Here is a 26,494-nt window from a genome sequence, read left to right on the forward strand (position 1 = left end):
AATGAGCTACGCAATGCTGTCCTAGAAAACTTTTTATTTCCACCTCCATCCATATACAAATTAAAAGCAAAAATAAATAAGGATGCACAATAAATAAGTACCAAAGTAGTGGGCAGACACAATAAACAAGCAAATAAATAAATAAATAAATAAATACAGATTGGGGTGGCTCGAGCCCATGGGGCCCAGAGCTGCTAATTTCACATGAAATAGATGGGCAGGGGAGTTGTGTCCTAGGGGGTTGTACTTAGTACATACAGCCTGAAAACCGGTGACTTCCGGTTAGGTTGATGCAGGGTCCTCAGCGTCCACTCAGCTCATAGGTAGCAATGTTCACCTGGTCTGGGGTGTTCGTGATGCCAACAGGCTGGCGGGACTGCAGGGATGTGCAAACGAACCAGCCAGGGAAGGCGGCTGACTCAAAGCGGGTGGTGCCCTCAGCTGGGCTGTCCAGGCGGTAGAAGATGAAGCGGGTCAGCTCCACACTATCAATATCCCTCCTGATGTCAACTTCCTATAGCCAAGGGGGTGAAATGAGGGTCAAGGTGGAATGGAGCCCCTAGCCCCACAGAGGACAGACTGGTGAGACCCCCTGCTCACCTCCAGCTGCAGCATAGGCTTGGTGCCACTCATCACACAGGACATGTAGAGCTGGTAGCCCTTGATACCCAATGCCACTGGCACCCTTCCAGACCCTGGACCACCCTGCGATGACCGGGGACGGTACAGAGCAATGTTGAGCTTCACTGCAGAGAGAGGGGACAGGTAAATGGGTGGTCCTGGGGTTGCAGGGTGGCTCCTGGGTGGTCCTGGGGACAGGGACACTGGGATGGGTGCATATGCTCTCACCTTTCCGTCCAGCAGAGGGTCCCTGCAGGTGCAGGGCCACCAGCTGGGTGGGTGACTCCAGTACAAAGCACTTGTGGTCAATGTCCAGGATGTCGAAGGACTGGGAGCGAGTGTAGCGGAAAATGGGTGCCCTGGTATAACTGCCCTTGATGCACTCGAAGGAGACGGGCTCTGTGGGGAGCAAGACAGTCAGAAGGATGCTGCTCCCAGGTCCAAGAGTATCCCCCAAGAATATCCTCTGGCTGGGGTGACACCCCTGACATCACCCTCATACCGAAAATATCATCCAAGAAGCTGCCAAGGTCACTGTCAGCAAAGTTGTGCGATGGCTGCTTTAGGAGCTTGGTCACACCAACCACCAGAATGGCAGCCCGGCGAAAGGTCCTGGAAAGGTGTCCCTTTGTCACTGTCACCTGGATGCCCACGCCAGGTGATGTCACCTCCAAGTCCAGTCGGGGCTTCTGGGGAAGAAAGGGGATGCAGGGTGAGAGCCTGGCTTCCATCCAACATAGACCCCACCACTCCCACCACCCCAGCATTACCTTCTGCAGGCAGGGACAGTTGGGGCCATACAACATCTCATTCAGGCTGAAAGGCAAAGGGAGACGGTGAAGTCAAGGTCAGGAACACAGCATCACATCCCCAAAGTCCTCTCTGGCATGTTTGTTCTTACCTGCTGCTCTCCAGTGTGTCCAAATCAGGGACGAATGCCATTGCTGTCACTGACTGCAGAGTCCTGGGCAGAGACTTCACAGTACTTGCAAACTTCTGAGGCACTTGGCTGCCTGTTCCTGCCTGTCCTGCCTGCAGTGTTGCTTGGCTGCTCTCTGAGCCCGGTGTCAGTGTGGCTGGTTTTCAAGAGTCGCTAGAAGGAAGCGTCGTCATAGTGGGATTTCCAGGTTTCGCAATGTCCAGTTTTGCCCAATTACTCTGTTGAGACTGGAGGGCTGGGGGGGTTGGTTGCCCCCAAGCAGTGCAGTGGGGAGGTGGAGTACGGAGCAGAGCAGGGGATGCTCCAGGACCAGAGTATGGGGCAGAGTAGGGGATGGCCTGGAGCTGGGTAGTGCAGAGCAGAAGGGGCAGAGCAGAAGGATGCTCCAGGGCCAGTGTGTGGGGCAGGGAGCAGAGGGGATATTTGGGGTTGATGTGTGGGGCCTGTGACCATGTGCCAGCCTGCCATTCAGTTGATCCAGTAGGGAGTTGGACTCACTCAGCACCAGCTCTAACCCCAGTCCTAATCCCAGCCCCAGCCCAGCTGTGATGACACCGACCCTTGTCAGGGCCAGGGATTGTGGGTGTCCCAGAAGGTGCCAGTGGTGCAAGTGCTGCCACTCCACCATTTCCCCATCCTGCACTGCCCAGACCCCTGGTGCCATGGCCAGCTGGGCCTCCTCTGTCACCTCTCTTGTCCTCACTGCCCCAACACCAGTGGGTGCAGAACCCTGCTGTCTGTTCAGTTTCTTGTGCCCACTCATGCCACCCTGGGGACATGGCCTTCAGAGTCATGGCCTTTAGGGACACTCCTCATCCTCATCGTCCATCCAGTGTGCCGGAGATTGCATCATGCTGAGAGGGCTGGGGATGTGCGTGGCCGGGCTTGCGTGGACTTGGGCTGTTGGGGTGTTTTCCTGGCACCTGTTTCACTTCCTCTAAGTGCCATCCAGCCCTGCACAGCTCCTGTGGCCGAGACTGGCACCACCATGACTCACCATCAGGAAACTGCCAGAAACGCAGAGCTTCCAGAGCACCTCCTGTGCCCTGCTGGGCATCCACTGGTTGTCACATATAGTGGGATATCCCCAAAAGCCTGAGGTGCCCCAGGGCAAAAGGTCCTCCACGACAAAGTGGAGGTCCCTAGACCATGGCAGAGGTCACCAGGCCACAGCTGGGGTCCTGAAGCCACGATGGGAGTCATCACGCCATGATGAGGGTTGTGAGCCATGAACCACGGTGGGTGTCCCAGGCCATACCAAGGGTCTCCAGGCTGTTATGAGAGTTCTCTGGCCACGGCAGGAGTCCCCAGGCCATACCAAGGGTGTCCAGGCCATGGTGAGAGTTCTCTGGCCACGGTGGGCGTCCCCACCTCTCACAGCGGCTGGCCGGCCACAGCAGCACCATCCCGAGCCGCGCCTTGCGGACCCCCACACCGCGCTCCGCCCCCTCCCCGCTGCTCACGCCGGACGGCGCAGCCGCACTGGGCTGGGATCGAAGGGCGTGACAAAAGGGGCGTGGTGACGCGACGTGATGACGCAAGGCGGGGCGGGGCGGGACCGGTGGTCGGGGTGCTGTCAGAGCCGGGGCCACGAGCGGGGTGTACGGATACGCTGGTGGGTTCCGCGGCAGGGCCGGACGGTGGGGCCGGACCACGCCGTGCAGGAGGGCTGGGAACGGGGGCCGGCGCCGGAGCGGGGCGGGGGTCGCGCCGGGGGCCGCGCTGGGCCGGGTGCCCGCGGTCGCGCCCCGGTGTCCTTGGCGCCGCCCGGGCGCCTAGGAGGAGGGGAGCGAGGGGGGCGGGATTGTGGCGAGATGGGCAGCCCTGCGGCCAATGGGAAAGCTTAGCTGCTCTCGTGTCTCCTATAGACAGCGAGGGACGCCAAGCCCGGGCGGCGGTGACGGGCGGTGATTGGGGGGTGCTGAACGGGGGCGGGCCTGGCGCGCTCTCGTGGGCGGGGCGGGGGGTCCCATTGCCCCTTCCCGGGCACGCGGGGTTACCGCGTGCCTCATGCTTCCCCCGGTCCCTCCACGCCCTCCCTCGGTCCCGCTGCGGGGCCGCTTCGTTCCGTTTTCCCGGTCGAGGAATGCCGTCCGAGCCCGTGGTGCCTCCCGGAGATGTCTGGTGGCTTCTGGTGGGCCGGGGTCGACCGTGTAGCGGCCACAGAGCGTCTGCCCCGGCCCCCGCCCGCCTTGAGGCCCGCGCCTGCCGCCTGCTCGAAGGTGCCCGGTGCTGGATAAGCTGTGGCTGCAGCCGGTGGCTCTGGCCCCGCAGCTTCCTGGAAGGTGGAATTTGTGCTGTTTTTAACTTAGAAAGTATTCCTAAGTCGCAAGTCGTTACCAAGTACCTGCCAGCTAGGCTGACGTCCTCATCCCGGCTGCGGGTGGGTCACATTTAGGACGTTAATCTGCTTATTGGCGCACTCTGGGCCCTCATCTTTTGTGGGCATTCTTTGGGTTTGGCCTTTTGGTGAGGTTTGGGCTGTGACTTTTTGCCCCCCCTGCACTCTCCTCAGGTGTCACTCCCAGTGTGACCTTTGCATTCCTGTGTGACCCTGAAATCCCTTATCTCAGGTTTGGTTTCGTTCGTCCTTGCTTCTGGTTCTGTATTTTGATCCAACTTGCAATCATCCCAGCTCCAAGCTTGCCTGTCTCTGTCCAGTCTCCTAGCTAACCCTTCCTGCAAGACATCCTCAAAGAGGAGCTAGTTCTGCTCAGTTTGGGTCAAACTCTGGCATTAACCTCACTGTTTTCCAGAGAGGTCACTGGATGCTGCTGAGTGACAGCACCAAAACTGGACATGAAACTGGAGATGATGATGCTGCTTCTGTCCTAAAGCTTTTCCCCTGCCACATGCATGCCTGTGCTCTGGCACCTGATGCAGTTGGCTCTCTGAAATATCACAGAATCATGGAATGCTTTGAGTGGAAAGGGATCTTAAAGATCATCCAGTTCCACCTCCTATGATAGGCAGGGACACCTTACACAAGCCCAGGTTGCTCCAAACCTCATCCACCCTGGCCTTGGACACTTCAGGGATCCAGAGGCAGACACAGCTTCTCTGGACAACTTGTTCCAGGGCCTCCCCACCCTCACAGGGAAGAATTTCCTCCCAATGTCCCATCTAACCCTGTTCTCCGACAGTGGGAAGCCAATTCCCCCTGTCCTGTCATTCCAGGCTGTGTCTAAAGTCCCTCCTCAGCTCTCTTAGGACCCCTTTAGGGACTGTGAAGGAGGTCTCCCTGGAGCCTTCTTTTACCTAGGCTGAACATCCCCGACTTTCTCAGCCTTTCAGAAAAATAGCAGTGTGTGTTTTGCTTTGTAGAGCTGATGAGGGTGAACTGGGAGAATCCCCAGTGCTGTGGCACTTGTGGTCCTGCACCTGCTGGCCTTTCTTGCCAGGTGTGATTGTGGGCAGGGTGGAAATGACAAGTGGTTCTCTCTTTCCTATGAGTAAATCTGTCGAACACTTCGTCTGCATTCAGGTGACTCTGGTCTTCCTCAAGCTCTTTGAACCGAAACCTTATGGTTTGCCATGGGAAGTTTAGTACCTGTCATGCTACGCAGCCAGAACTACAGAATGACAGAATTTGCTCAGTTGGAAGGGACCCACAAGGATCATCAAGTCCAGCTCCTGGCCCTGCACAGGATCATCTCCAAGAGTCAAACCCTGTGCCTGAGGGTGTTGTCTAAATGCTTCTTGAACTCTCAGGCTTCGTGCTTTGACCACTTCCCCGTGGAGTCTGTTCCAGTGCCCAAACACCCTCTGGGTGAAGACCCTTTTTCTAATATCTAACCTAAACCTCCCCTGATGCAACCCTTGGGTCCTGTTATTGGTCACTACAGGGAAGAGATGAATATCTGAACTAGATTCAGCAAGGCAAACCTAGAAGGCTGCCTAGCAAAATGCTGGCCATGAAGATGTGTTGTTCTTTCTAGTCCCTTGTGAAATTTCATTTTAATCTGGTGAACACATGATAACTGCTTTGAGATTGGGCTGCTGCTCGTTAAACAGGTCTGGGATATGGAAACCTGCCAGCTGGGTCACTCCAGCCTTGGGTCCTGCCGCTTGCGGGAGGAGCTAGGTGGAAAGGGCAACTCCAAGAAGAGTTGTTCCAAGTGCCTGCACTTCCTTCAGGATGATCTCCAGTGCTTTCCTTGGGCTGAGGTGATTGGTTGCATGTTTGTAAAATGCCATAGCCAACCCTGTGGCAAACCTCCTGGCTAACCACAGGCCTCCCAGTATATGCACTACTGAAAGCAGCAAGGTGGGACCTCTCGAAGGTCCAACACTGGCTCCAGGTTACTTTTCTGACTTCTCTGTGCAGGGGAGAGCCTCTCTCTGGGTCGTTCATCTGCACTGATATTCCTGGGTCTGGGCTTTTGAGGAGAAGCAGTCTTTCCTGGAGCCCACTTCTCAAGTGCTTTGCCCTGCTATATCCCTAGTTTGCAAGCAATTTTCCCTGTAGACGGTTTCTTCCCAGCTTTATCCTGGTGCACATCGCAACAAACCAAGAAGAAAACCTTGGCCAAGCAGAGTGGTCAGAGAAATGGAAGTCCAGACCTACCTGGGAGGGAGAGTGATGAACGAAGCTGAAATCAGGAGATGTGGGTGGCTTTAGTGTGCAGTGGCTCATTCGAGGCCGGTGTTGGGTACCCACCAGACAAATTTGCTTTGCACTGTTGTGACAGGGGAGATGATGATGCCATCCCAGGGATGGGAGAGGCAGACCTGGCCATGCCAAGTGTACTGTGCAAAAACTGCATTTCCAAGCCATCAAGGACCTGGCTGTGGATGCATGGGACAGCGTGGATTAATCCAAATTAAAAACTGACTTTAAGCTTGGTTCTCCGTGCTTGGGGGAGGGGGTGGTCTCTGTTCAGTGCTCTCGTGCAGTAATTTGTAACCCACTTTTCTGTTCTCCCTCAACAGGAACTTGTGTGACACAACAAGACAAAAATGCTTAACTTAAGGACTTGTGTGGCAAAACTGAGGCCAGTGACGGCCTCACAGACTGTAAAAACAATTTCCCAACACAGACCGGCAGCACCCAGGACTTTCCATCAACTCAGGTGCTACAGTGCACCGGTGGCTGCCGAACCATTTCTGAGTGGGACTAGTTCAAACTATGTGGAAGAAATGTATTATGCTTGGCTGGAAAATCCCAAAAGTGTACATAAGGTAAGGATTAACCTTGCCAGGATGTCACCTTTACTTCTCAGTGTGTCTGAGCAGTGGGTGCAGGTAAGTGCCCCCTCTTGAGGAGGAGTGAATTCATCTGTAGGGGCTGGATGTTTGTGGATGGTCCTTCTGCCTCACTTTGCCCAAAAGAAACAGCAGTGATTCCTTGAGCAAGAACCAAGAGGAGCTTTTTCTGTTCAAGAGGGAACGCCGTGGGCTTGGGACACAGGCAGCATCCTGGATCAAAAGTGGATACAAGGAATGGCTTCTGGGAATCCACCTGTAGCAAGCTCCCAATGCTGTATTTCTTCCATCTCTGGTGGTTCATCAAGAGGGTTGATTCCGGAGTAGAGGATGAGGAAAAGGGGCAAGGAGGGTATTCTCCACATGGTGACTGGTTTCCTTTTTGTCTCAGGCGTGGGTGGTATTCTGTGTTGGGGCAGATGTAGCTGAACTTGGGTTTGAGTTTCTGTGTGTAAAGCCAGGCTGCTGATGTACAGACAGGGAGGGGGACGGGGTCTGGTGGCTAGAGGAATTCCCACCAGCTGCTCCTGAACTGAAAACTGGGAAAACAATCCAGCTGTGGGCAGTATGTGCAGAGGTCTGTCGTGATCTGGATCCCTGAAACTCTTCCAGCAAGGCTGAGCCCAGCAGGTGAGGGCTCAGCTGGAGGTGGTGATCTGAAACCTGACAGCATTTTTTTCCCCATCCCTGGTGTTTCAGAAGGAAAATGTTCCTCCAATGACTAAGTCTCAGCATTACCCAGGGGATTTTTAGGGCAGTTTTGAACATGTCCTGATGTGGACCAGGGATTTTCTTTATTTATGAGCCATGTGCAAACCAGAATAGAACGAGTGAATGAGCAGTTGAGGGTATAAGGAATCCTATGCTCCAGCACTCATTGCAGTTTTGATGTGTTTTCAATGGCACTGATCCCACCCATCCAAAATGAAGGTGCTGAAAGGTTCTTAACATAGGATTTTCACGAAAATGTTGACTTCATGCTACTTTGGAGGGAAACAGGTGACTGAGCCAAACTGTAGACTTGGAAATCAAAACATCTTCAATTGGGTTGTGCGCTTTGCCGAATAGTGACTTGCAAGCTGCCCAAGCACACGGAACAACCCCTCCTTCAGAGGTGGGATATTGAATTAAAAGCCATGAGCTTAAATACTGTAGCTTGATTTAGAGACAAGTGGGGGTTACACCATCTTGTCCCAGCAACAGGCACAATCATGACTTTGACAGAGAGTCACGGTGTGATACCAGCTCTTTGGTTCCAGACTCTGGACAGTCTTGAAAGTCACTCTGAGTGAATATGAGAGTAAACATTAGGACTGACCACAGAAGCTGGCTGGGAAATGAATTTGGGTCCTGTGGCCAGACTTCTGGTTTGCTTCTGGTCTTGTCTCCTCATTAACGTGGCTTGTCGGCCTGTCTGTAGGTTGGCAGTGCACGTGCGCACTTGACTGAAGAAGTTGGAGGACAATTTAGGTTGGAAGGAGACTCTGGAGCTTCTGCTCTGGCATCCAGCTTGGAAGTGGCCTCTAGCTTGTGGAGGAGATTCACCTTCATGGCTAGACCAGGTCACTTGGGGCCTTGTGCAGTCAGGTTTTGAGCCCCTATAAGGGTGGAGCTTTCACCACCTCTCCAGGCCCCAAGTCCAGTGTTTATGGTGAAGAATTGCAAGTGTGTGATTTCTGGGTGACTGACCCCCTGGAAGCCAACATCTCTGGAAGTACTTCCAAGTGCTCAGAGAGCAGTGCAGTAATTGACATAAGAATTTTCTCCCTGCATGGCTGGGACTGTTAGTGACAGCAGGAAGATCAGGGAATGAAATGAAATGAAATGAGGTCTTGCCATTTCCAGGAAGCAAACCTGAGACTCGTGATGGAAAAAGCAAGTATGAGGGACTGCTTTTCCAACAAAACCAAGCTGGAGTCCCGCTTGACAAAAAGGGGTTGGAGCAGGGAGATGGGACTATATGACCTTTGAGTGTCCCTTCCAATGTAAACCATTCTGTGATCCTACAGAATACAGGTCCCAAAACTTCTGGCGGGCTTGATGCCTACATTGATGTGGACTTTGCTGGTGCTTCCTGGTGCACTTGGCCTCATTCTAGGCCTTGTCTCCTGTGTGGGCTCCACCTTGTTCCGGTGACCTGTTTACCAAGATTCCTTCTCAGCTCCTCTCTGCACTCTGTTGTCCCCTCTGCCCTTTTTCATGGGTCCCCTGTTCCTGCTGTGGTGCTGAGCTGCTATGCTCGGGCTGGGCTTGCGGCTATCTCTGGTCATGTTGGCTTGCAATCTTCATCAGCCTGTATACCCTCCCTGGGGAAAGAAAGTGTTCCTCCTGTCCTTGATAAGCATTGGCCTCCATGCTGCCAGATGGAGGGTCAGATCCTAGGGTGGAGCTCTTGGAAGGAGTCAGGCTGTCATGGGGACTTGGCTGAGGTTTTTCTTTGTGTAGCACAGAGACCAGCTGCTCCTTGCTGTGCTGTGTCCCACCAGGGAGGAGGGACACGTTCCACTGGGAAGACCTGGAGTGTCTATGCTTTTGTCACCAAAAACCTCTGAGGCTTCCAGCTGATGCAGTGCTCCCAGCTGAGCACACTGAATGCATTTCCTCTATGTAGACACCTGGGGGTTAAACTGCAGAACAAACTTTAGTGCTTGGTTAAAATAGGGAAGGTAAAAAATAGGTTATTTTACAGCATTTCTTCATGGAATCCTTTAGCTGAACTCCAGTTTTCAAGTCCACTGAGCAGAGTTGGATAATAATAACAATAGAATAATAAAAATTAGAGCAGAGTGGGAGAAAGAGGAGGTGAGGTCAAGGGGGATGAGTGCCAGTGGGCTGTCACAGGGTCAGTGCTGCTTGCTTCTGGGACTGCATCCCTTGGAAGTGGGGACACCATCCTCCAGCCTTCCTTTGATGAGCTTGGGTGCTTGGCACAGCCCCCACTGTCTCCCTGTACCCTAAGGAATATCATGGGTGCTTCGGGGAAAGTGGCCAAACAGCTGTGGCTGCAGGTGGGTGGTACCTGCATACATCTGGGATGGGTTCAGCCTCCCTAAGCAGCAGCCCTGGAGTTTGGGTTGGACTGGGGGACAGGGACAGCTCTCCCCCTGGATCTGTGCACGAAACAGCCTTTAACACCTAACTTGCCAGTGTTTGGGATTTTAAATTGGAAGGGGTTTGATGACCCCATCACACCTCAGAAAACTGAAGGTCCTTGTCTGGGTTGATAAAAGACAAAGCAATGTGCATAGCATGAGCCCATTGCTACTTGACTGCCTGCTCTCAGCAAAGACTACCTGCCTTATATGTGGTTCAGGCTACTCCTCCTCCTCCTGCAGCTCTAAGTTCTGATGTTCATCTTCTTCTCCCTGCTGGAGCAGGAGGTGCTGCCAGACCTGTGGACCATGCCAAGCAGGGTTGATGCTTCTGGAGCCTGTGGCAGGGGAAGGAGCAGGAAGCAGCCTGAGGTGGAGGTGGAAACTGTGTGTCCCTTATGCATGTCCCAGCCTGAAGCACCCTGAGTGCCTGCAGTAGATGGGAAATGTCACCCCTCTTCCCTTGCTGTACGTGCCTAACCTCCTAGCTAGGGACACGACAGTGTGAGCCCACACCCTTCTTCAGAAGCTGAATCTGGTAGAAGGTGCTGATTTGGTTTGGTGAGCTGGTTTGGTTTGGTGAGCTGGTTTGTGACTGTTCCCAATAGAGGAGCCTGCCCTGAGCACCACTCAGAACCGAGCTCAGGATCCCTCTAAAGCCTGAACTATCCTGGACTGTGGCAGGTTCACCAGTCCCACTTTGCCAGTGCATGGAGTAGCACTGGGAAAGCCAGACCAGGTTAATGCTTTGTGTTGCAGCTGTGGGACTGTCTAAAAACGCCCTGATTCTGAGCTCTCTTGTACCCAAAGTGTATATCTACATATCTTATGTCCTGTATGCGTCTATACAGGGTATGAAAGTGAGTGGAGTGCTCACAGAGCTGCCACAAGCACAGAGAAATCAGAGAGGAATAACCCCATAAGTTTATTGCTGCTGTTACCTTTGACGAGTGCTGGACTAAGGCAAAGTTCTCCTTTCTGTGATAAAGCAAGATAACACTTATGGGGCTGTTCAGCCTCTCCCATAGGAGATGTGAGCTCCAGAGGCACCTCCATGCTCCCCAGAAACCTGTGGGATAGCCTTTGGATTCTCTTGAATTCAAAACTACATCAGCAGGTTGAAAGCTGATGTTTTTATGGCACTTATCAGGGCCCTAGCCTGCCCTGTGCTATCCAGGCATCATTCTGTGGAGCGATAAAGCACTCAGTGAAAGTGCCCAAAATGACCCAGCCAGGGCCACACCTTGTTTGCAGAGTTTAAAGTGGACCTTTTCTTCCAAAACAGAAGTTAATTGCAGCTCCAAGAGGTATGAATGGCAGAAGAGAGGAGGTTAAAAAGGCAACACCCCTGGCTCTGTCCCTGTCCCCACCCATCTCCCAGGTTGATGAGTGCTTCTTTTCTCTTGCCTTTGTTTGCCAGTGCATGAAAAAACCTTAAATCACAGAGCAAAGTAGCCAGCCAGGTTCCTCTCCATCCCAAGGGCACAGAGCCCATCCCTGGGTGCTTGTCTCTCTGTTTGCAGGAGCTGATGGCTTTGGGGGCACCCAGGAGCTCTGTGAACCTGGGGAAGGGAAGGGATGGAACAAAAAGCAGCTTTCCCTGTTTTCCCACTGAAATTTCCTTTAGCAGTCAGAACAGGGTTGGGTGTTTTCTGTCTTGCCTTTTTTTCCCCCTTGGGGGAGTGATTGTATACCAGTTACAGTGTCAAAATGTTCCAGATCTTATTTATGTTCATTTAGCCGTGACCTGTTTCTAAATTTATTCACCTTGTGCAGTCATGTGATGGGACAATAGGGTGTTTGGGTAAATTGGAACTGGAAATACCTTCCTGGGGCATGTGATGGGTGTTGCAGCTGGAGGAGCTCTGGAGGGAACAGCTGAGCTGGGGTGACTCCAGCAAAGGGCAGGTTTTCGGTCCTCTTCACCCTGCTTCCAGAGGACAAAAACTGTTTTCTGCCTCAAGCAACCCCTGCTTTGAGGGCACTTTTCTACTTGATTTAAACACTCTAGGGATGGCTGGGCTTCACCCATCTCTGATCGCCAAGGCTGTATTTGGTGGTCTCCAAGGTGCAGGATGCCAAGCTCCCAGTCGGTGGAGAGACCCTTGGGCTGAAGCCAGCATGCAAATCCCATGGGATTTGTTTGCTGTTGCTAGCTTTCTGGGCCTGTGCTGGCACACAGCTGCTGTTCCACTGTGTCCTCATCCTTTGCCATCATTTGGTGGCACATGAGATGAGACACAAGCATGACGGGAGGATGTGGATTGGACTTTGTTCGGCCAGGCTCTCTCTTTCCCCAAATCTGTTGGTGCTTTTACAAGGAGACTGGTTAACTTGGGTTTGGCCTGGGACACTTCCCGGCTTTTCAGACAGTGCTGGGAAAGTATGACAGTACACAAAGTCTGTCCAGGACTTTTTTCCAGTGTTTTGATTTGTTTTCTTAACACTTAGGAAGTGCCCATCTGCAGAGGGAACAGGAGCAAAGGTGGCAGCTGCCTCGTTCTGGGCATAGGAGAGCTGGTATGGGAGTACCTCCATAGTGCTGTCATTGGTTTCACCAAAAGGATTGGGGAAAATTAAAGAAGAGATAGAAAAATAAAAACATTGCTGGTTGAGGGCTGAACAACACAGCTTATGCTGGGATTTAGGCCATTCAGACCATGGAAAGAGGAAGATGTGTATTTGATTACAGGGCAGAAATATTTTTCAGAAAATTTTGGGGTATTTAGAGAGCAGTGGCCTCTCTTGGGGAGAAGGAAACAAGCTGGAAGTCCAGGCTGGGGCTTATTGCTCAGAGCAGCAGTTCCAAAAGCAGAGGCAAGGGATGGGGTATCACTGTGTCCTGTCCTGGTGCTGCTGCCCAGGGAGCAGTGGCTCTGGTGTTGGCCTCATGCCAAAAGAAATAATCCAGATGGATGGGAAGTGGAATGGTGATGTAGCTGGAATAGTGGGAGAGCTTTAGTGCTCTTTTGTTCAAGGTGGGTGGTGCATGGGGCTGAGGTACAGGGGAGGAGGCAGCTCTGTCCCCTGCTTTTGCAGTAAAGTTGATACCTCTGTAACCTTGACTGAGGAGGTGTTTGGACTGCAAGTGAAGACCCTGGTCACCTCTCTTTTCTTTTTCCTAGTCATGGGACATCTTTTTTCGCAACGCCAATGCTGGAGCTGCTCCAGGCACTGCTTACCAAAGCCCCCCTCCACTGACTACCAGCCTCTCCACCCTGTCCCAAGCCCAGTCCCTGGTTCAGGCACAGCCTAACGTGGATAAACTGGTGGAGGACCATCTTGCAGTGCAATCTCTCATCAGGGCCTATCAGGTAAGGGGACTTTGTGCCAAGGAGGGTCATGTCCTTTGTAGAAGGGCTTGCGGTGGCTGAGGTGGGCTGTAGTTACTACGAATGATGCATGTGTTTGCATGGAGAGCATGCAGGATAGGAGCTGGGCTGCCTTGTTAGGAACAGGAGCAGCTGATCCGTTGGGGCAGAAGCTCAGCTGATGCTTTGCTGGACAACAGGAAGATTAAAGCTATTGTCATCCAAACAGAGTGGCAGGGAGGGGGAGGTCCTCTCCCCATTGGGTAGTTTGCTGCTCTCTGGAATGCTGCTTCTGTGCCAAGGGCTCCTGCCATGCTTAGCAGTGGCATGGAGCACCCATCCTGCTTCCCCCTGTTGCTGACAGAACTTCAGATGTCCTAAAATAAAAGGTCGGGAAACATTTCTATGTGATTTGCAACCTGGAAGAGGCCCATGGGGCTGGTGGGCTGCAGCTCAGACCAATGCTGGGAAGTCAGCCTTCTGGGAGAAACGAGTTTGGAGCAGGAAAGAAACACCCTCTGGCTGAGGGAAGGCCAGCAAGTATTTTAACTCTGGAGAACATTTAAATGTGTTTCTACATCTGTGTTATCGTTTTACTTTTTGTTGCGCTCTGGTTTGTCAAGCATGGGGGCTGTAATGATGGCTGTGGTGAGAAGTTAATGACCTCAGATGCTGTGCAGTTGTGATTGTGACCCTCTCACCTGTTCCTGTGATGAAGCACTTGCTGTGCTGTGCAGTTGTGTTCCTGCTGAGGTATGGGGAAAATCCAGTATAAAAGGCTGTGAGTTACAGCAGGAACTGTAGCACTGGGAGAGTCCAAAGGTCTGCCCAGCCTTGGCCGTGCTCTCTGGCTCCAAAAGACAGTGTCCCTGCTGTGCCTGCTGCTGCAACTGTGGTGCTGATGTCAGCATTGGGACTTGTTTGTGAGGACCTGCCTGGGTAATTCCGTGAGAGGTGACCACCCTGCCAGCTCTCAGGCAGCCCCTGCCAGTGGAACAAGTGGGCAGATGCCAAGTTTGAACATAGAATGATGTAATTGGAAGCAGAAGCTTGAAGTCAGTGATTTTAACACAAAATCCACAAGCTCTTCTGTGTGCCCGTCTTTTCTTCAGGCCCCAAATGGCAGCGCAGGAAGATGATGGCTCTTGGATGTATTTTTCTAAGCTGTCCGTAGTGAGAAATCTAACTCCCTCCCTGCCCTGGTGTCATAGTAGGGCTGTAGCTGCAGTGGGGTGTCCAGGTGGGCAGGTTCATGACAGTATATGGAGGTATGAAAGAGTAGGATGGTGAAGGAAACCCTCCCTGCATGTGATTAGTAACCTACTTAAAACACCACACAATAATTTCTTACTTGGATTGAGCTTGGTTTTCCCTGTAATTATAGATGAGCAATGACTACTCTGCTGCAACATCAGTGATGGCTCCTTAACCTTAATTGCAGCTGTGTTTGCACGTCCAAGTCATTGTTAATTTTGAGTTGTAGAGTGGTTTGGCTTGGCAGAGGCCTTACAGACCATCTTGTCCCCATCCCCCTGGCATGGGCTGGGACACTTCACACTATCCCAGGTTGGTCCAGGGTTGGAACAACCTGGCCTTGAATACTTCCAGGGATGGGGCAGCCACAGCTTCTCTGGGCAGCCTATGCTAGGGCTCACCACTCTCACGGGGAAGAATTTCTTCCTGATATCCCATCTAACCTTGCCCTCTGGCAGTGGGAAGCCAATCCCCCACGTCCTGTCCCTCCAGGTCCTTGTCCAAAGTCTCTCTCCAGCTCTCTTTAGGCCCTGGAATGGGCTCCGAGATCCCCCTGGAGCTGTCTCTTCTCCATGCTGAACACCTCCAGCTTTCCTAGCCTTACTCCAGAGCAGAGAGGCTCCAGCCCTTGGAACATCTTTCTTGTTCCTTGTTTTGGCTTGTGTTGCATGTGGATGCTAACAAACAGCATGGCTCCTGTGGGCAAAGAGATGTTTTCTTTGCTCCCACACTGATTTGAGGATTTTCTGTGTACCTGCAAAATGCTGAGGTAATCTGTAAGCCACCAGGTGTCCCCAGCTCAAAGCTGTTTGCTGGACTAAGTGGCCTCCTGGTCCCACTGCGAGCATCCTGGCCATGGGGAATAGCATGGTGAGCTTCCATCCTGCTGACTGCTATGTGATGGGCTCACCCCTGTGCTTTGCTGCAAGATGGACAAGCAAATAGTTCACAGACAGAGCTGGCCCAGAAGAGCTTTCCTGTGGCCATCAGTGCTCAGGGCTATGGTGTCACCTGGCCCTGCAGAGAGCAAGGGGTAATGGTGCTTTCTTCACCCTTAATGCTGATGACTGATTTCAGACTCCTTGGCTGGTAAAACCACAAAAGTCCCATCCTAAAATCCCCATGGGATGCTCTGAATAGGGATGCATTCTGATAAATAAGGTCAGATCAATGTGTCTGGTTTGTCCAAGAGGTTTAGTAATCCACTTGTATTCGAGTGCTTTTCCTAACTGGTAGCAGATTGATGCCCAGGGTATTGCTTGCAAGGAAGGCTCTGCATCCCGTACCATGGCAGTTGTATTTCCTGCCCCATTCCCAGCATCGCTGAGCCTGAAACTGTCAAGGAATGACCTGTGGCTCAGGAGTTGGAGAGTGCTGACCACCAAGATGACCTGAGTTTGCCCAGTGAGATGTGCTGGAATCTGTCCATTGATACTTACCTCTGTGGCAGCAAAAACCCAGAACTCCTCATTACCTCCTGTTCTCTGTGGCACCCGATGTGGATTCAGACCCAACATAAGAATTCCTGGCCTGACTGCTGCTGCTAGGAGCTGTCAGGACTCCCTTGATGCAAAAGCTCTTCATTATTTCCACACTTGGCCCTCCAGGTTCTGCTGTGGGCTCCGCTCTCCAGAGGGATGCTGTGACCTGCTGCAGAGCCAGGCAAATGTTCCTCAGACACATGTTCCTTGGCCTTACAGGAGCTACCACTGCTGGTGGCACTGGCTGTTTTCTCTGCCCTATTGGCAAGTAAACACCTATATCTGCCAAAATCTGGAAAATTCATATATTCCCAGAATAGTTTGGATTGGAAGGGTCCTTAAAGCTTATCTTGTTTCACCGTGCTGCCCCCCTGCCACAGGCAAGGACACCTACTACAACCTTCCAAATTGTTCCACAAGCCCCATCCAACCTGGCCTTGAACACTGCTAGCGATGGGGCAACCACAGCTTCTCTGGGCAAATTGCCTCCATGTGCCTGTGATTCTTAGGAGGAGATCATCAGTGTGAAGTTACTGCGTCTGTAGAAAGGAGCTGCTCGAGCTGGACACTGGAAGAGCATCAGGAGACCCTTAGAGCCTGTCTCTGCTGTGAAGGAGCTTGCCATCCCCCTGTACCTCTGCCAAAACTGGTGTCAGGTAGAGCAGTACAGTCCTGATGGCTCCTGGCACTCTCCTGTGCGCTGTAGGTGACAGTAAACCCAACTTCTCCAGGCTTCAACTGAAGGTAGAATTGGGGTAGCTATGCAGAAAACATGAAGAGGGAAACTCTGAATGAAATGTTCTAACTCTTTCTTTTTTTTTTTTTTTTTTTTTTTTTTAAGGAATGTCTCTTCATTTAACTTGTTTTAATGACTAATCTGTGTTGTTGCTTCCAGGTCAGGGGTCACCACATTGCAAAGCTTGATCCTCTCGGCATTAGTTGTGTAAATTTTGATGATGCGCCAGTAACTGTTTCTCCAAACGTCGGTGAGAATTACACTGCAAATTAATTCTAATGTAATTTAACTTTTTTACCCCTCCCCTCTTTTGTTTTTCTCTCCCTTTTGGTTCCTGTTCTCCTTTCCATTCCTGATGCATTTCATAGATTCGAGGGCATCATGTAGCACAACTCGATCCACTGGGCATCTTGGATGCAGATCTGGACTCCTCCCTTCCAGCCGATATTATCACATCCACAGACAAACTGGGTGAGGGTTTTGAGAGCAGTTGGTGCTGCATTGCTTGGGCTCCCCTCTCTTTCACAGCTTTGTAGGTAGATTGCTTCACAGGCCAGGGATCTGAAGTTTCCTTAGTAATGATCACTCTAAAATTGTAGTTGCTGGCAGCAGCAGTGCAGTCCTGCCACCCTCCGGCTGTCAGTCCAGTACTCAGCTCATGTTTCTTCAACTAGTGCCAATCATTGTTATCACTGATCTTTCTTAACCAGAAGGAAAAACCCAGAAGGGTTTGCAATTGCATCTTCTGGAAATGCAAAGCAGAGAGGTTTTGTGTTGGTGAGAGCTGGGGGTCTGTTCTCTCAGCACCTCTTGGTTCCCTTGGGGACCCTCAGAGCTGGGGAGTGCATGTACTGGGTTCATCTCTGCAGGGCTGAGGGTGCCCTCCTAAACTTCCACCTTGCCCCAGCATCTGTAAATCCTTTAATTGATCTTTGTCCAAGACTGAGCCATGAGTCCCTACTGGTGATCATAACAAGGAAGCTTTGGGATGCATACTCTCCACCAAGCAGAGAGGTGGAACTCGCAGTGTGTTTGAGTGAGAGCTGCATGAGTGTTGTACAGAAGTGTGTGTGCTGTGCAGGACTTGAAATCCTGCTCTGAAAGTGCTTAAACCCAGCACCTCTCCGTGTGCTTTAGAGCTGATTTCTGTAGTTTGCTACCATTCTCCTAGCCAATATGAGGTTGCTGAACTCTGTCACCTTACTGGTGCTTCCCGGGGTGGTTCCCTGGCACTCTTGAGTGCTCCAGAGGCATGCTCATGCTCCTAACGTAGAGTAGAGCATCAGTGATGATTACTAACCTTGCCAATCGAAACAGCAAATCAGAATGCACGGTGCATGTAAACCACCTTGATTCCTTATTCATCTGCCAGCACAGGGACACCAGCCCTGGACCTGCTGGACCTTTGGACAGGATTACATGTACCAGGAGTAGTAGGGAAGGGAGTAGGTTTTGGTTGAACCAGTTCGCTGGATGATGAGGAAGCTGCTTCATCCCACAGTCTGGACTCTGACGTGCTTCTCTGGAGGACCAACCCTTGGCTGAACCTCAGGAGCTGTCCAGCTCCAGCTTGGAGTGTCTGCTGTGCCTGAGATTTTGATGACAAAGAGGTGGGGAGATGATGGCTGTGAACCCAGCTGTGGGAGAAGACACAAGTGCCCATAGCGCTGCAAGGAAAGCAGGAAGACTTTTTAGGTGAACTTTAAGCCACTCGCCATGGCTGGGTAGTGGAGAGGATGAGGAAAGACTTTTCCAACTCAGGGTTTTCGGCCTCTTCTGTGAGCACTACAGTTCTGAAGCAGAGTGGGAGAGGAGAGTCCTGAAGCCTTATGTGTGGTAGATGTGTATCCCTTTTGAGAGTAGAGCAGGGTCTGGATGAAACCCAGAGCGAGTCAGCTGAGTAGTGGCAGTGACAGCTGTCCCTTGGCAGGAAAGGGAGCCAGATGTGGGAAGCAGAGTTACTGTGCTGCTCAGGAAGTTGCAGACTCACAGAGTGGTCTGGGTTGGAAGGGAGCTTAAGAGGTCAGCTAGTCTAACCCCACTGCCATAGGCAGGGACACCTTTCACTAGAGCAGGTTGCTCCAAGTCCTGTCCAACCTGTCTGTGAATATTTCCAGGGATGGGGCATCCACAGCTGCTCTGGGCAGCCTGTGATAGGGCCTCTTCGCCCTCACAGGGAAAAATTTCTTCCTTATGTCCAATCACTGACATACCCTTTGTCAGTGTGCAACCATTGTCCCTGGTCCTGGCAATGCAGACCCTGGTAAAAAACCTCTCCGCTCCTTTCCCTTTATAGACTGAAAGGTCAAACATGATCTCCTGGAGCTTTCTGTCCTCCAGGCTTGACACCCCCAGCTTTCCCAGCCTATCTCCATAGCAGAGGGGCTCCAGACCTTCAGGCATCTCCATGGTCTCCTCTGGACTTGCTCCAGCAGGTCCACGTTTGTCTTGCCCTGGGGACCCCAGTGGTGGAGGCAGCACTGGTGGAGTCTCACCTGAGTGAAGCAGAGGGATAGAATGCCTCCCCTCAGCCTGCTGGTCATACTTCGGATGCAGCCCAGGACATGTATGGATTTCTGGGTTGTCAGTGCATATGGCTGGCTCATGTCCAGCTTCTTACCCACCAGGACCTCAAAGTCCTTCTCTACAGAACTGCTTTCCATCCATCCATCCATCCCTCCATCCCTCCATGCTGGGACTGGAAATTGCCCCAACACTTGCATCTGGCATTGTTGAACTTCATGAAGTTCCCATAGTCCCTCTCTTCCAGCCTGTCCAAGTCCCTCTGGATGGCATCCTGTCCCTCCAGCACGTCACTGCAACACTCAGTGGTGTCACCTGGCTGAGGGTGCCCATCATTCCACTGTCCATACCATTGATGGAGGATTTAAACCCTACTGATCCCAGCAGAGACCCTTGAGAAACACTGCTCTTTACTGCTCTCCACTTGTACATTAAACTCACAGGTCTGCTTCAGGGGAAGGTCAGTTCAGAGGGAAAGTCAGCTAGCTCAGAGTGCTGCTGAGTCTGCTGGTTCCTCAGGAACCAGGTGTGTTCCAGCCATGTCCTGGCTTCAGAGGATGCAGAGCCCAATGTGCTCCAAGAGCAAGTCTTCCATGGCAGTGGCAGCCAGCTCACTGGGCTGGTGGCAGTGTACAGCTGTAACAACATCTCGGGGAAGCAGTCCAGGCTCCATTTTTCCTGCTTCCCCAGGGTGAGTTGCCACAAGCCAAGCAGTGTGTCCCAGTGTGGCTCACTGTGGCGGGAGGCATTCAGGCGTAGCCAGTCCATAGGCATTGGATGGAAGGAGCCTCAGTATGGGATCCCCTGTGTCTGAGCAAGCTCTTAAGCCTAATCTCTGTTCCTTTATGGCTTTCATATTAAAATACCTGTCGTTGTGGCTACTGGTGTTGATTTGCTTCCCAGAAATCCATGAATTCATAGGAAATAATGAGTCCTGGGAACAAGACATTATGGTGGCTGCTGCCAGCTCATGCTGGTGTTGTGTCTTATGCTAGAAACCCAGACTCAGGTGGCTAGATCTTAGTAAAAGACTTTTTAAATCTTGCTGTAAGTATTATTTATACTGAATAGATTTTTCCCCTGGTATTCTTATCTTGGAAAAACTCTTCTAGTCAATATTAACTGTAACTGGGTGAACTTAGCTTGCAAATGTGTTCAGGAAGTGGAGAAGGAGCTGCGGTGGTGCAGAACACAGAACTCCAGCTGGGCTTAAGGTTGGGTGTTGCCTGATTGTGGCAGAAAAAGCCACTTTCTAAGCAGATCCTGCTGGCTCATTTTTTGCTTTGAAAGAATATGTAGCACTTGACAGGGCAGTTAATAACAGGACTGGTTTTGCAACTTGGAAACAATCTTGTTTCCGCTTTCTGAATAGTGAAGTCCTTTAAAGGTCAGCTTTTGTGGTGTGATCACATTTGCTTACAGTTTAAGTGGTAGTGCTGTGATTCAAAGGAGTTGGATGGTTAATCTCAGAAATTGATCCTTTAACTCAATTACCTTTTGTTTAGCAACTGGTTTCCTTCTGGTTTGGAAGCTCTCTTTGGATTAAGCAGTTCACTCTTTGAGGAAAACATCAGAGGGAAAAATCCTGCCCAGGGCTACTCAGTCTGAGGAGTGGTGGGGCTGGAGCCACCCCATTCCCCTTTCTCTTGTCTTTTCTTTGTTATTTAAAAAAACCCCCAAAGTAATCTCATCCTGGTCTTCTGCTGCAGCTGGTCTGGCGTGGTGTGTAAAACAAGGACAGGATGACTACAGGATCTCAGTATGACCCTGAAAACAGAAAGAAAGAAAGAAATACTACTTTAGCATGCTGAAATCTGGGTGGTGTGTGGAAGGCTGTGTGTGTCTAAGTGTCTGTCTTGTCTGTCTTTCTCCACGTGGAAGGCAGCTGCCTCTGCCTCATGCCAAGGGGAATTGATGGAAATCCTCCTCCAGCTCAGGAAGAGCCAGGCGAGCCCCTCCAAGGAGCTGGGCTTGAGGTGCTCCCACCTTCCTTTTCCCTACTTTGGGGTAATGTCTGATTTTCCTTGCTGACCTGAAGGACAAGTGTTTCCAAGGCCTTTTTTGTAACCCAGGTGAGATTGAGGCAGTACCTAACCTAGCTGGGCAGGCAGCTCTGGTGCTGCATGCTTGCCCACTGCTCCAGTGTGCCGGCACTCCTGTCTGCACCAAGCATGCGTCAGAAGAGAGCGCTGTGCATGCCTGCTGCACCGCTGTCTTCGCTGTCTTCCTCATGAACTGCCTGCTTGTTAACACCCCAATTCTCCTCTTCTGTGCAAAGGCAGTACCCTTACCTCCGTGGGCTGACCTTGAAATCCTCCCAGCAGCACAAGCAGAGCAAGCCCTCTGGAGCAGGTGTTGGTGGGAGGCAGCTCCCAGCTGTGCAGTGTCCCACTCCCTGTGATGCAGCTTCGCAGGATGCTTTCGGTTGTGGCAAATGAAGATGCCAGGCCACCCTCTGTCCCATCAAGGTGCAAGAGGAGATCTCAAACCATGCAGCTCAACTGCTCCCCAGTGTCTGATGCCCCCCTTCTCCTCCTGCTCCTCCCTCCTCTCATCCAACTTCCCACTAAGATTTCTCTTCTGCCTAGTGTGTTGTCATCCTCCATCCCTGCCCTTTTGCCTCTAATGGATTTTGACTGTATTTTAAATATTGTATTTTTTTGACTTGTGCTTTCCATGACTAGTTTTCACAGTTCCAGGGTTTTTTTACTAACTTTGACTGCATCTCTCTATCTTCTCCCTTTCTGCACCCCCCTCCCTGCCCCCCCCCCCCCCCCAGACCTCGCAGTGTTCAAGGAGCGCCTGAGAGTGTTAACAGTAGGAGGTATGCAATTCATGAGCCCTTAACCCTCTGGAGTGCAGGACTCTCTTTGAATAGGTTATTCTGGGCATGAACTGAGCTGGTAAAGTGGACCCCTCCCATCTCCCACTGTTCCTGAGTTTTGCGACATGTTTTATTTTTAATTTCTGCTCAGTCTTGATGTAGGTGTGTGGAAAGTGACCCTTTGCCTTGTATAAATCCTCAATTTGAGTCTTGCTGGCCTTTTCTATACTGTGTTTGCATGCCTGGCTTGCTAGAGTACATGTTTTGTTGTGAATATTAATCTTTCAAGGCCTCAATCTCCCTCATTGGTTCAAGGCTCCTAAAAATCCAAGCTGTCTTCTCCTGGTTTTGTCACTGTGAAAATTTGGCAGCTCATCCCTTGTCTTCCTCCATCCGATGGTGCTGCTGCCTATAAATACCGAGTGTTGTCAGAGCTGGCAGGCTGCAGCAAAGAAGAAGCAAAGATGCTTAGATGTCTTAAAACTCCTTGTAAAATCTGATACTCCCCAAAGTTTGCCAGAGTGTCTTCAAAGCATCACAGCAGAGCAAGCCAAAGCCCTGTGCTGCAGGTCTGCAAGCTTCAGCAAATTACTCAGGTTTCCCTGAAACCCTTCAACAGGCAATTTGTCTGGGTTGCTCCCTGCTGCCTCTTTCTGGGATCTGTTTGAATGGGAGCCAAAGAGAAGCCCCAGAGACATGGAGCCAAACTCTCAACTCCTGTCTGGTTCAGTGTTCCTAGGCATAGCTCCAGAGCAGAGTTGCTGGGGCCTGGCTTCATTTACTCGCCTGGGAATCTAGTGTCCAGGAGGGTTGTGTGAGCAGCAGAGGGGATGAATAGCAGTGGCAGCCAGGAATGTGTCCACTGCAGGCTGACTGGAGCATCCCCAGTTTCTAGACTTGCCCCCCAAGGCTGTACAGGAATAAGCCATGACCAACCCTGGAATTACAGACTGGCTTAGGAAGGGGCATTTCATACTACCCAGGCCACTAGACCATGTTGCTCCAAGCCTGGCATTGAACACTTCAGGGATCGGGCTGTCTACAGCTCACTGTCGATTCCTGACCAGACAGCAAGGGATAGACTTTTAAGATGAAGTTCACGGAAGGGGGCAGTTCACGGGGGGCCAGTTTTTGCCTCCCATTCCCCTGAGGAAAGTGGATTACACTGCCCTGCCGTGTTTAGATGGTGTTCCCCATCCCCTCTCTAAAAGAACCCCCATCTGGGGTCCGGGGATGGTTTGGAGGAAGCTGGGAGGAGTAGTGGTATGTGTCTCTTCTGCAGCTCCCGCCCTGGGGTTAGGAAACACTTTGGGACCAGGCCTTGTTGGGAGTGCAGGAGGGATGAGCAGGAGCCTAAAAGAGGTGCCAGGGCTGTAGTCACTCCTTCATCCAAGCACCTGCTTCAGAAGGGTCGTGGGACTCTCCAACTCCTGGACCTGCTTCTGGCGTTCTGCATCAGTTTAGCAAGGTCAGCACTATCCCTCCTTCTCTGTGCCTCAGTTTCCCCAAAGACAGTCATGAGCTTCAATGGGTACAGTGGCTTTGGGGTATAGTGTGTCTTGCCTGCAGCCCTAAATCCCAATCTCCAGCTCTTGAGGCCTGCTTGGCCCCTCTCCAGGCCCAGCTCAGCTCCCCACAGTCCCCATAACATGAGTAGGAGCTGCCTCCAAATCATCAGCTGCCATCGCCAAAGGGAGGAGGTTTGCTGAGCAGGGCTAGGCAAAAGCTTTAATTAAAAAGGTGTTGATTGGGGTGAAAGGGTACCAGGGCAGCCAAACCCCTAAGTGGCTGCTGGCCACCCTGCTCCCAGGCTGAGCTATTCAGGAGAGTCCATCAGAGCCCTGTTGCCGTTTCTCTTTCTTGCTTCTCTGTCTTTCCCTCCTTGGGGTTTTGTCTGTTTGGTTGTGTCCGTTTTAGCTGTTTCCTTCTCTGCGTTGTCTCTCCATTTTTAATTCCCCACCATGTGCCAACACCTCTGATGTGCTCGGTGACTTCTCAATTCCTGTTTCTTTTCTCTCCCCTTTGTTATAATTTGTTCTGTATTTTTTTGTGTTCTTGGGGCTCCAAATTCCCTGACTCACCCTGGATTTTAATTGCCCGTTTCCATGCATATACATTGCTTTGTGGTTTTTTTCCTGCGGTGCCTTCCATAATAACTCATTGTTCTGTGCCTAATGTCTTTTGGTTTAATTATGGCTTGGTTTTTATCCATATAAATCTTCTTCATGCTTATTATTTTTTTTATGCTGCTTTTTTTTTTGTCCCTTCCCCACCTCTCCCAAATGTACCTGGTCCCTGTGTGACGGTATCCCCGTCCCTCTTCCTTCCTTCTTTCTCTTGCTTGTCCCACCCATGACAAATCCTGCAGGCTTTTATGGTCTGGATGAATCTGACCTTGACAAAGTTTTCCACTTGCCCACAACCACTTTCATCGGTGGAAATGAATCGGCTCTTCCACTCCGGGAAATCATCCGTCGGCTGGAGGTGAGGAGGGCAAGGGTCTATACCAAACCTGTGTGCAGCCAGGGACAGGGGTAGAGCTGTTGTCTTTGGAAAGTCCTGGGTCAACCTGCACATTATAAGATTTTCAGTTTGGGAACTGCTTCTCAGCACTTGCCCCACTCACAAGAGCCACCTCGAGTAACAGCTCTGATTGCCTCCAGCTTTCTGCTGCATTGCAGCAACAAACACACTTGGTTTGCCCAAGGTGGAGCAAACCCCAGGCAGCTAGATATAGCCTTTTTTGAAACCTGTCCTAGCTGTGCTTTCCAGTTTGAAGCAGCAGCTGGAGCTGGCAGAGCACACGAGTGGGCTGGAGGCCAGTGATCCCCTCTCCAGGCACTGCAGCAGTGTTGCTGTCCTGCATGGACATCAGAGGGTCTTGGTGCAGGTTTGAGACCCCTGAGGCTTGGACTTCCAGCTGGTGCAGGCAGTTTCCCTTTTCTGCCAGATTTCGTCCCCTCCCATGCTTGGACTGATCTCAAGCAGTTCTCAGGCACGCTGCAGGCTGCTCAGATGGTCTCTGCTGAGACTAGTTGACCTTGGAAGAAGCAAAACTGCGCCAGCATCTTAGTTCAGCTGCAGGAATGGGCTCCTCATTGTGGCACAAGCTGCTTCTGATTCTCCCCTGCCCTGTGATGTGGGATTTTGGACTGATCATAGGTGATGCCACCAAGAGGGAAAATCTCCTCTGAGACGGATGTAAAGGACTTGAGGGGCTGATTGTGGGCCCCTCAGGGAAGGGGAATTAAACAGCTTGATGCTGAGTCATGTACACAGTCCGAGCTGCCCTACAGCATCCTGGAACATACCCTGCCTCATCCCTTTTCCTGGGAGTACAACTCAAACAAGGCTCCTAGAGCAGGGCTGTTGCAGGGCTGGCAGCTGGGTTCCCCCCAGGATCCCCCTCCAGGTGCTAGGCATGAGGGTCAATGTCTCTGCTACTATAGAAGGGGCTCTTTGGCTGAAAGGGTAAGGGGGGAAATGAAGAGCCCCTGGCCCTGTGATCCAGTGGGGTGCTGCAAGTGCCAGTCCTTTGGGGGTCTGAGGTGCTGAAGCCCTGGCTGTTGTCTGATGGCCCCTTATTTCCCATTGGAACAGATGGCATACTGCCAGCACATTGGCGTGGAGTTCATGTTCATCAATGACCTGGAGCAGTGCCAGTGGATCCGGCAGAAGTTCGAGACCCCAGGCATCATGCAGTTCACCAATGAAGAGAAGCGCACGCTGCTAGCCAGGCTGGTCCGCTCCACCAGGTACCCTGGGGGGGCTTCACCTTTTCCATATCTTCCCCAGGAGGTTTGCTCCCAGCCAGAGTGATGCAGTCACCAGCTGAGTCATATCTTGACATCATCAGTCGCCATCAACTTAATAAGCAGGTTGACTGCCAGTGAGCTGCCAGTCTGGCAGGCTCAGGTGCTGGCAAGCAGCCTGAAAATGTGGATGATCCTGAAAGAAAAGGTCTAAAAATGAGCATTAAGTGCAGCACGGTGTTGGAGTGGGGGGAAATGGCCAGCTGAGCTCTGTGGGAAGACACTGAAGTGACTGTCGTGCACTGCATGGTACCAGCTTGAGCATCAGTCAGTGCTGTGGCTCCCTTGGTGCAGTCCCTGTCCCTTCTCTGGTTTCTGCCCTCAGCTGTAGCCCTGGCATTGATCCCTCCCTCCCTCTGCCTTCTAGGTTTGAGGAGTTCCTCCATCGGAAATGGTCTTCAGAGAAGCGTTTTGGTCTGGAGGGATGCGAAGTGCTGATCCCAGCCTTAAAGACCATTATTGATAAGTCAAGTGAGAAGGGAGTGGATTATGTGATCATGGGGATGCCCCACAGGTAACTTTGCCTCAAGCAAGCTTGCTGCTTGGTGTGGGTAGAAGGTGGGGCATGCTGCTGGGGTTTGGTACTGGAGAGCACGCTAGTTTCTGCCATCACCTAATTGATCTTGGTTGGTGATGTACCTCATCTGGAGAACTCAGGCCTTGGCTGCTCTCTGCTCATCAGAGTCTTTCCAACT

At 51.7% G+C, this 26,494-nt stretch overlaps 2 protein-coding genes across 7 annotated transcripts in view; one reads left to right on the plus strand and one right to left on the minus strand.

Annotated features, from left to right (window-relative positions):
* Positions 1–17: 17 nt before the first annotated feature.
* On the minus strand, positions 18–2,005 carry LOC136302741 (interleukin-1 beta-like). Of its 2 annotated transcripts, XM_066206257.1 has the most exons (6): positions 1,523–2,005; positions 1,392–1,437; positions 1,124–1,310; positions 850–1,020; positions 601–746; positions 18–514 (listed from the first exon to the last, which is right to left on the minus strand). In XM_066206257.1, exons 1-6 carry the CDS (start codon positions 1,561–1,563, stop codon positions 302–304), a joined length of 804 nt encoding a protein of 267 aa, XP_066062354.1. In that variant the 5' UTR covers positions 1,564–2,005; the 3' UTR covers positions 18–301. The 2 variants fall into 2 exon arrangements, with proteins under 2 accessions (XP_066062354.1, XP_066062353.1); XM_066206256.1 differs by having other exon boundaries at positions 1,124–1,437.
* A 1,087-nt stretch (positions 2,006–3,092) lies between these two features.
* The window catches only part of OGDH (oxoglutarate dehydrogenase), a 32,346-nt gene continuing 8,944 nt past the window's right edge, over positions 3,093–26,494 (plus strand). For 2 of the 5 annotated variants that reach the window (XM_066206372.1, XM_066206376.1), the window contains exons 1-8: positions 3,093–3,176; positions 6,494–6,742; positions 12,984–13,172; positions 17,009–17,111; positions 21,943–21,987; positions 24,356–24,471; positions 25,588–25,742; positions 26,167–26,313. In XM_066206372.1, the coding sequence (XP_066062469.1) occupies positions 6,521–6,742; positions 12,984–13,172; positions 17,009–17,111; positions 21,943–21,987; positions 24,356–24,471; positions 25,588–25,742; positions 26,167–26,313 (977 nt within the window). In that variant the 5' untranslated portion in view covers positions 3,093–3,176; positions 6,494–6,520. Of the gene's footprint in view, positions 3,177–6,493; positions 6,743–12,983; positions 13,173–16,799; positions 16,891–17,008; positions 17,112–21,942; positions 21,988–24,355; positions 24,472–25,587; positions 25,743–26,166; positions 26,314–26,494 lie in introns of all 5 variants that reach the window. The other 3 variants (XM_066206373.1, XM_066206375.1, XM_066206374.1) reach the window with 3 other exon arrangements.

Source organism: Chamaea fasciata, unplaced genomic scaffold (assembly GCF_029207755.1).
Source record: "Chamaea fasciata isolate MVZ Bird 193981 ecotype frontalis unplaced genomic scaffold, bChaFas1.0.hap1 SCAF_30, whole genome shotgun sequence".
Classification (NCBI taxonomy): domain Eukaryota; kingdom Metazoa; phylum Chordata; class Aves; order Passeriformes; family Sylviidae; genus Chamaea; species Chamaea fasciata.

Bases quoted from the DNA above. Each gene is read 5' to 3' on its own strand.
- LOC136302741 (XM_066206256.1), bottom strand. From the start codon at position 1,563: ATGGCATTCGTCCCTGATTTGGACACACTGGAGAGCAGCAG. The intron at 1,021-1,123 runs GTATGAGGGTGA...TGCTCCCCACAG, and splicing joins CTTCTTGGATGATATTTTCG to AGCCCGTCTCCTTCGAGTGC. The intron at 515-600 runs GTGAGCAGGGGG...CCTTGGCTATAG, and splicing joins AGCCTATGCTGCAGCTGGAG to GAAGTTGACATCAGGAGGGA.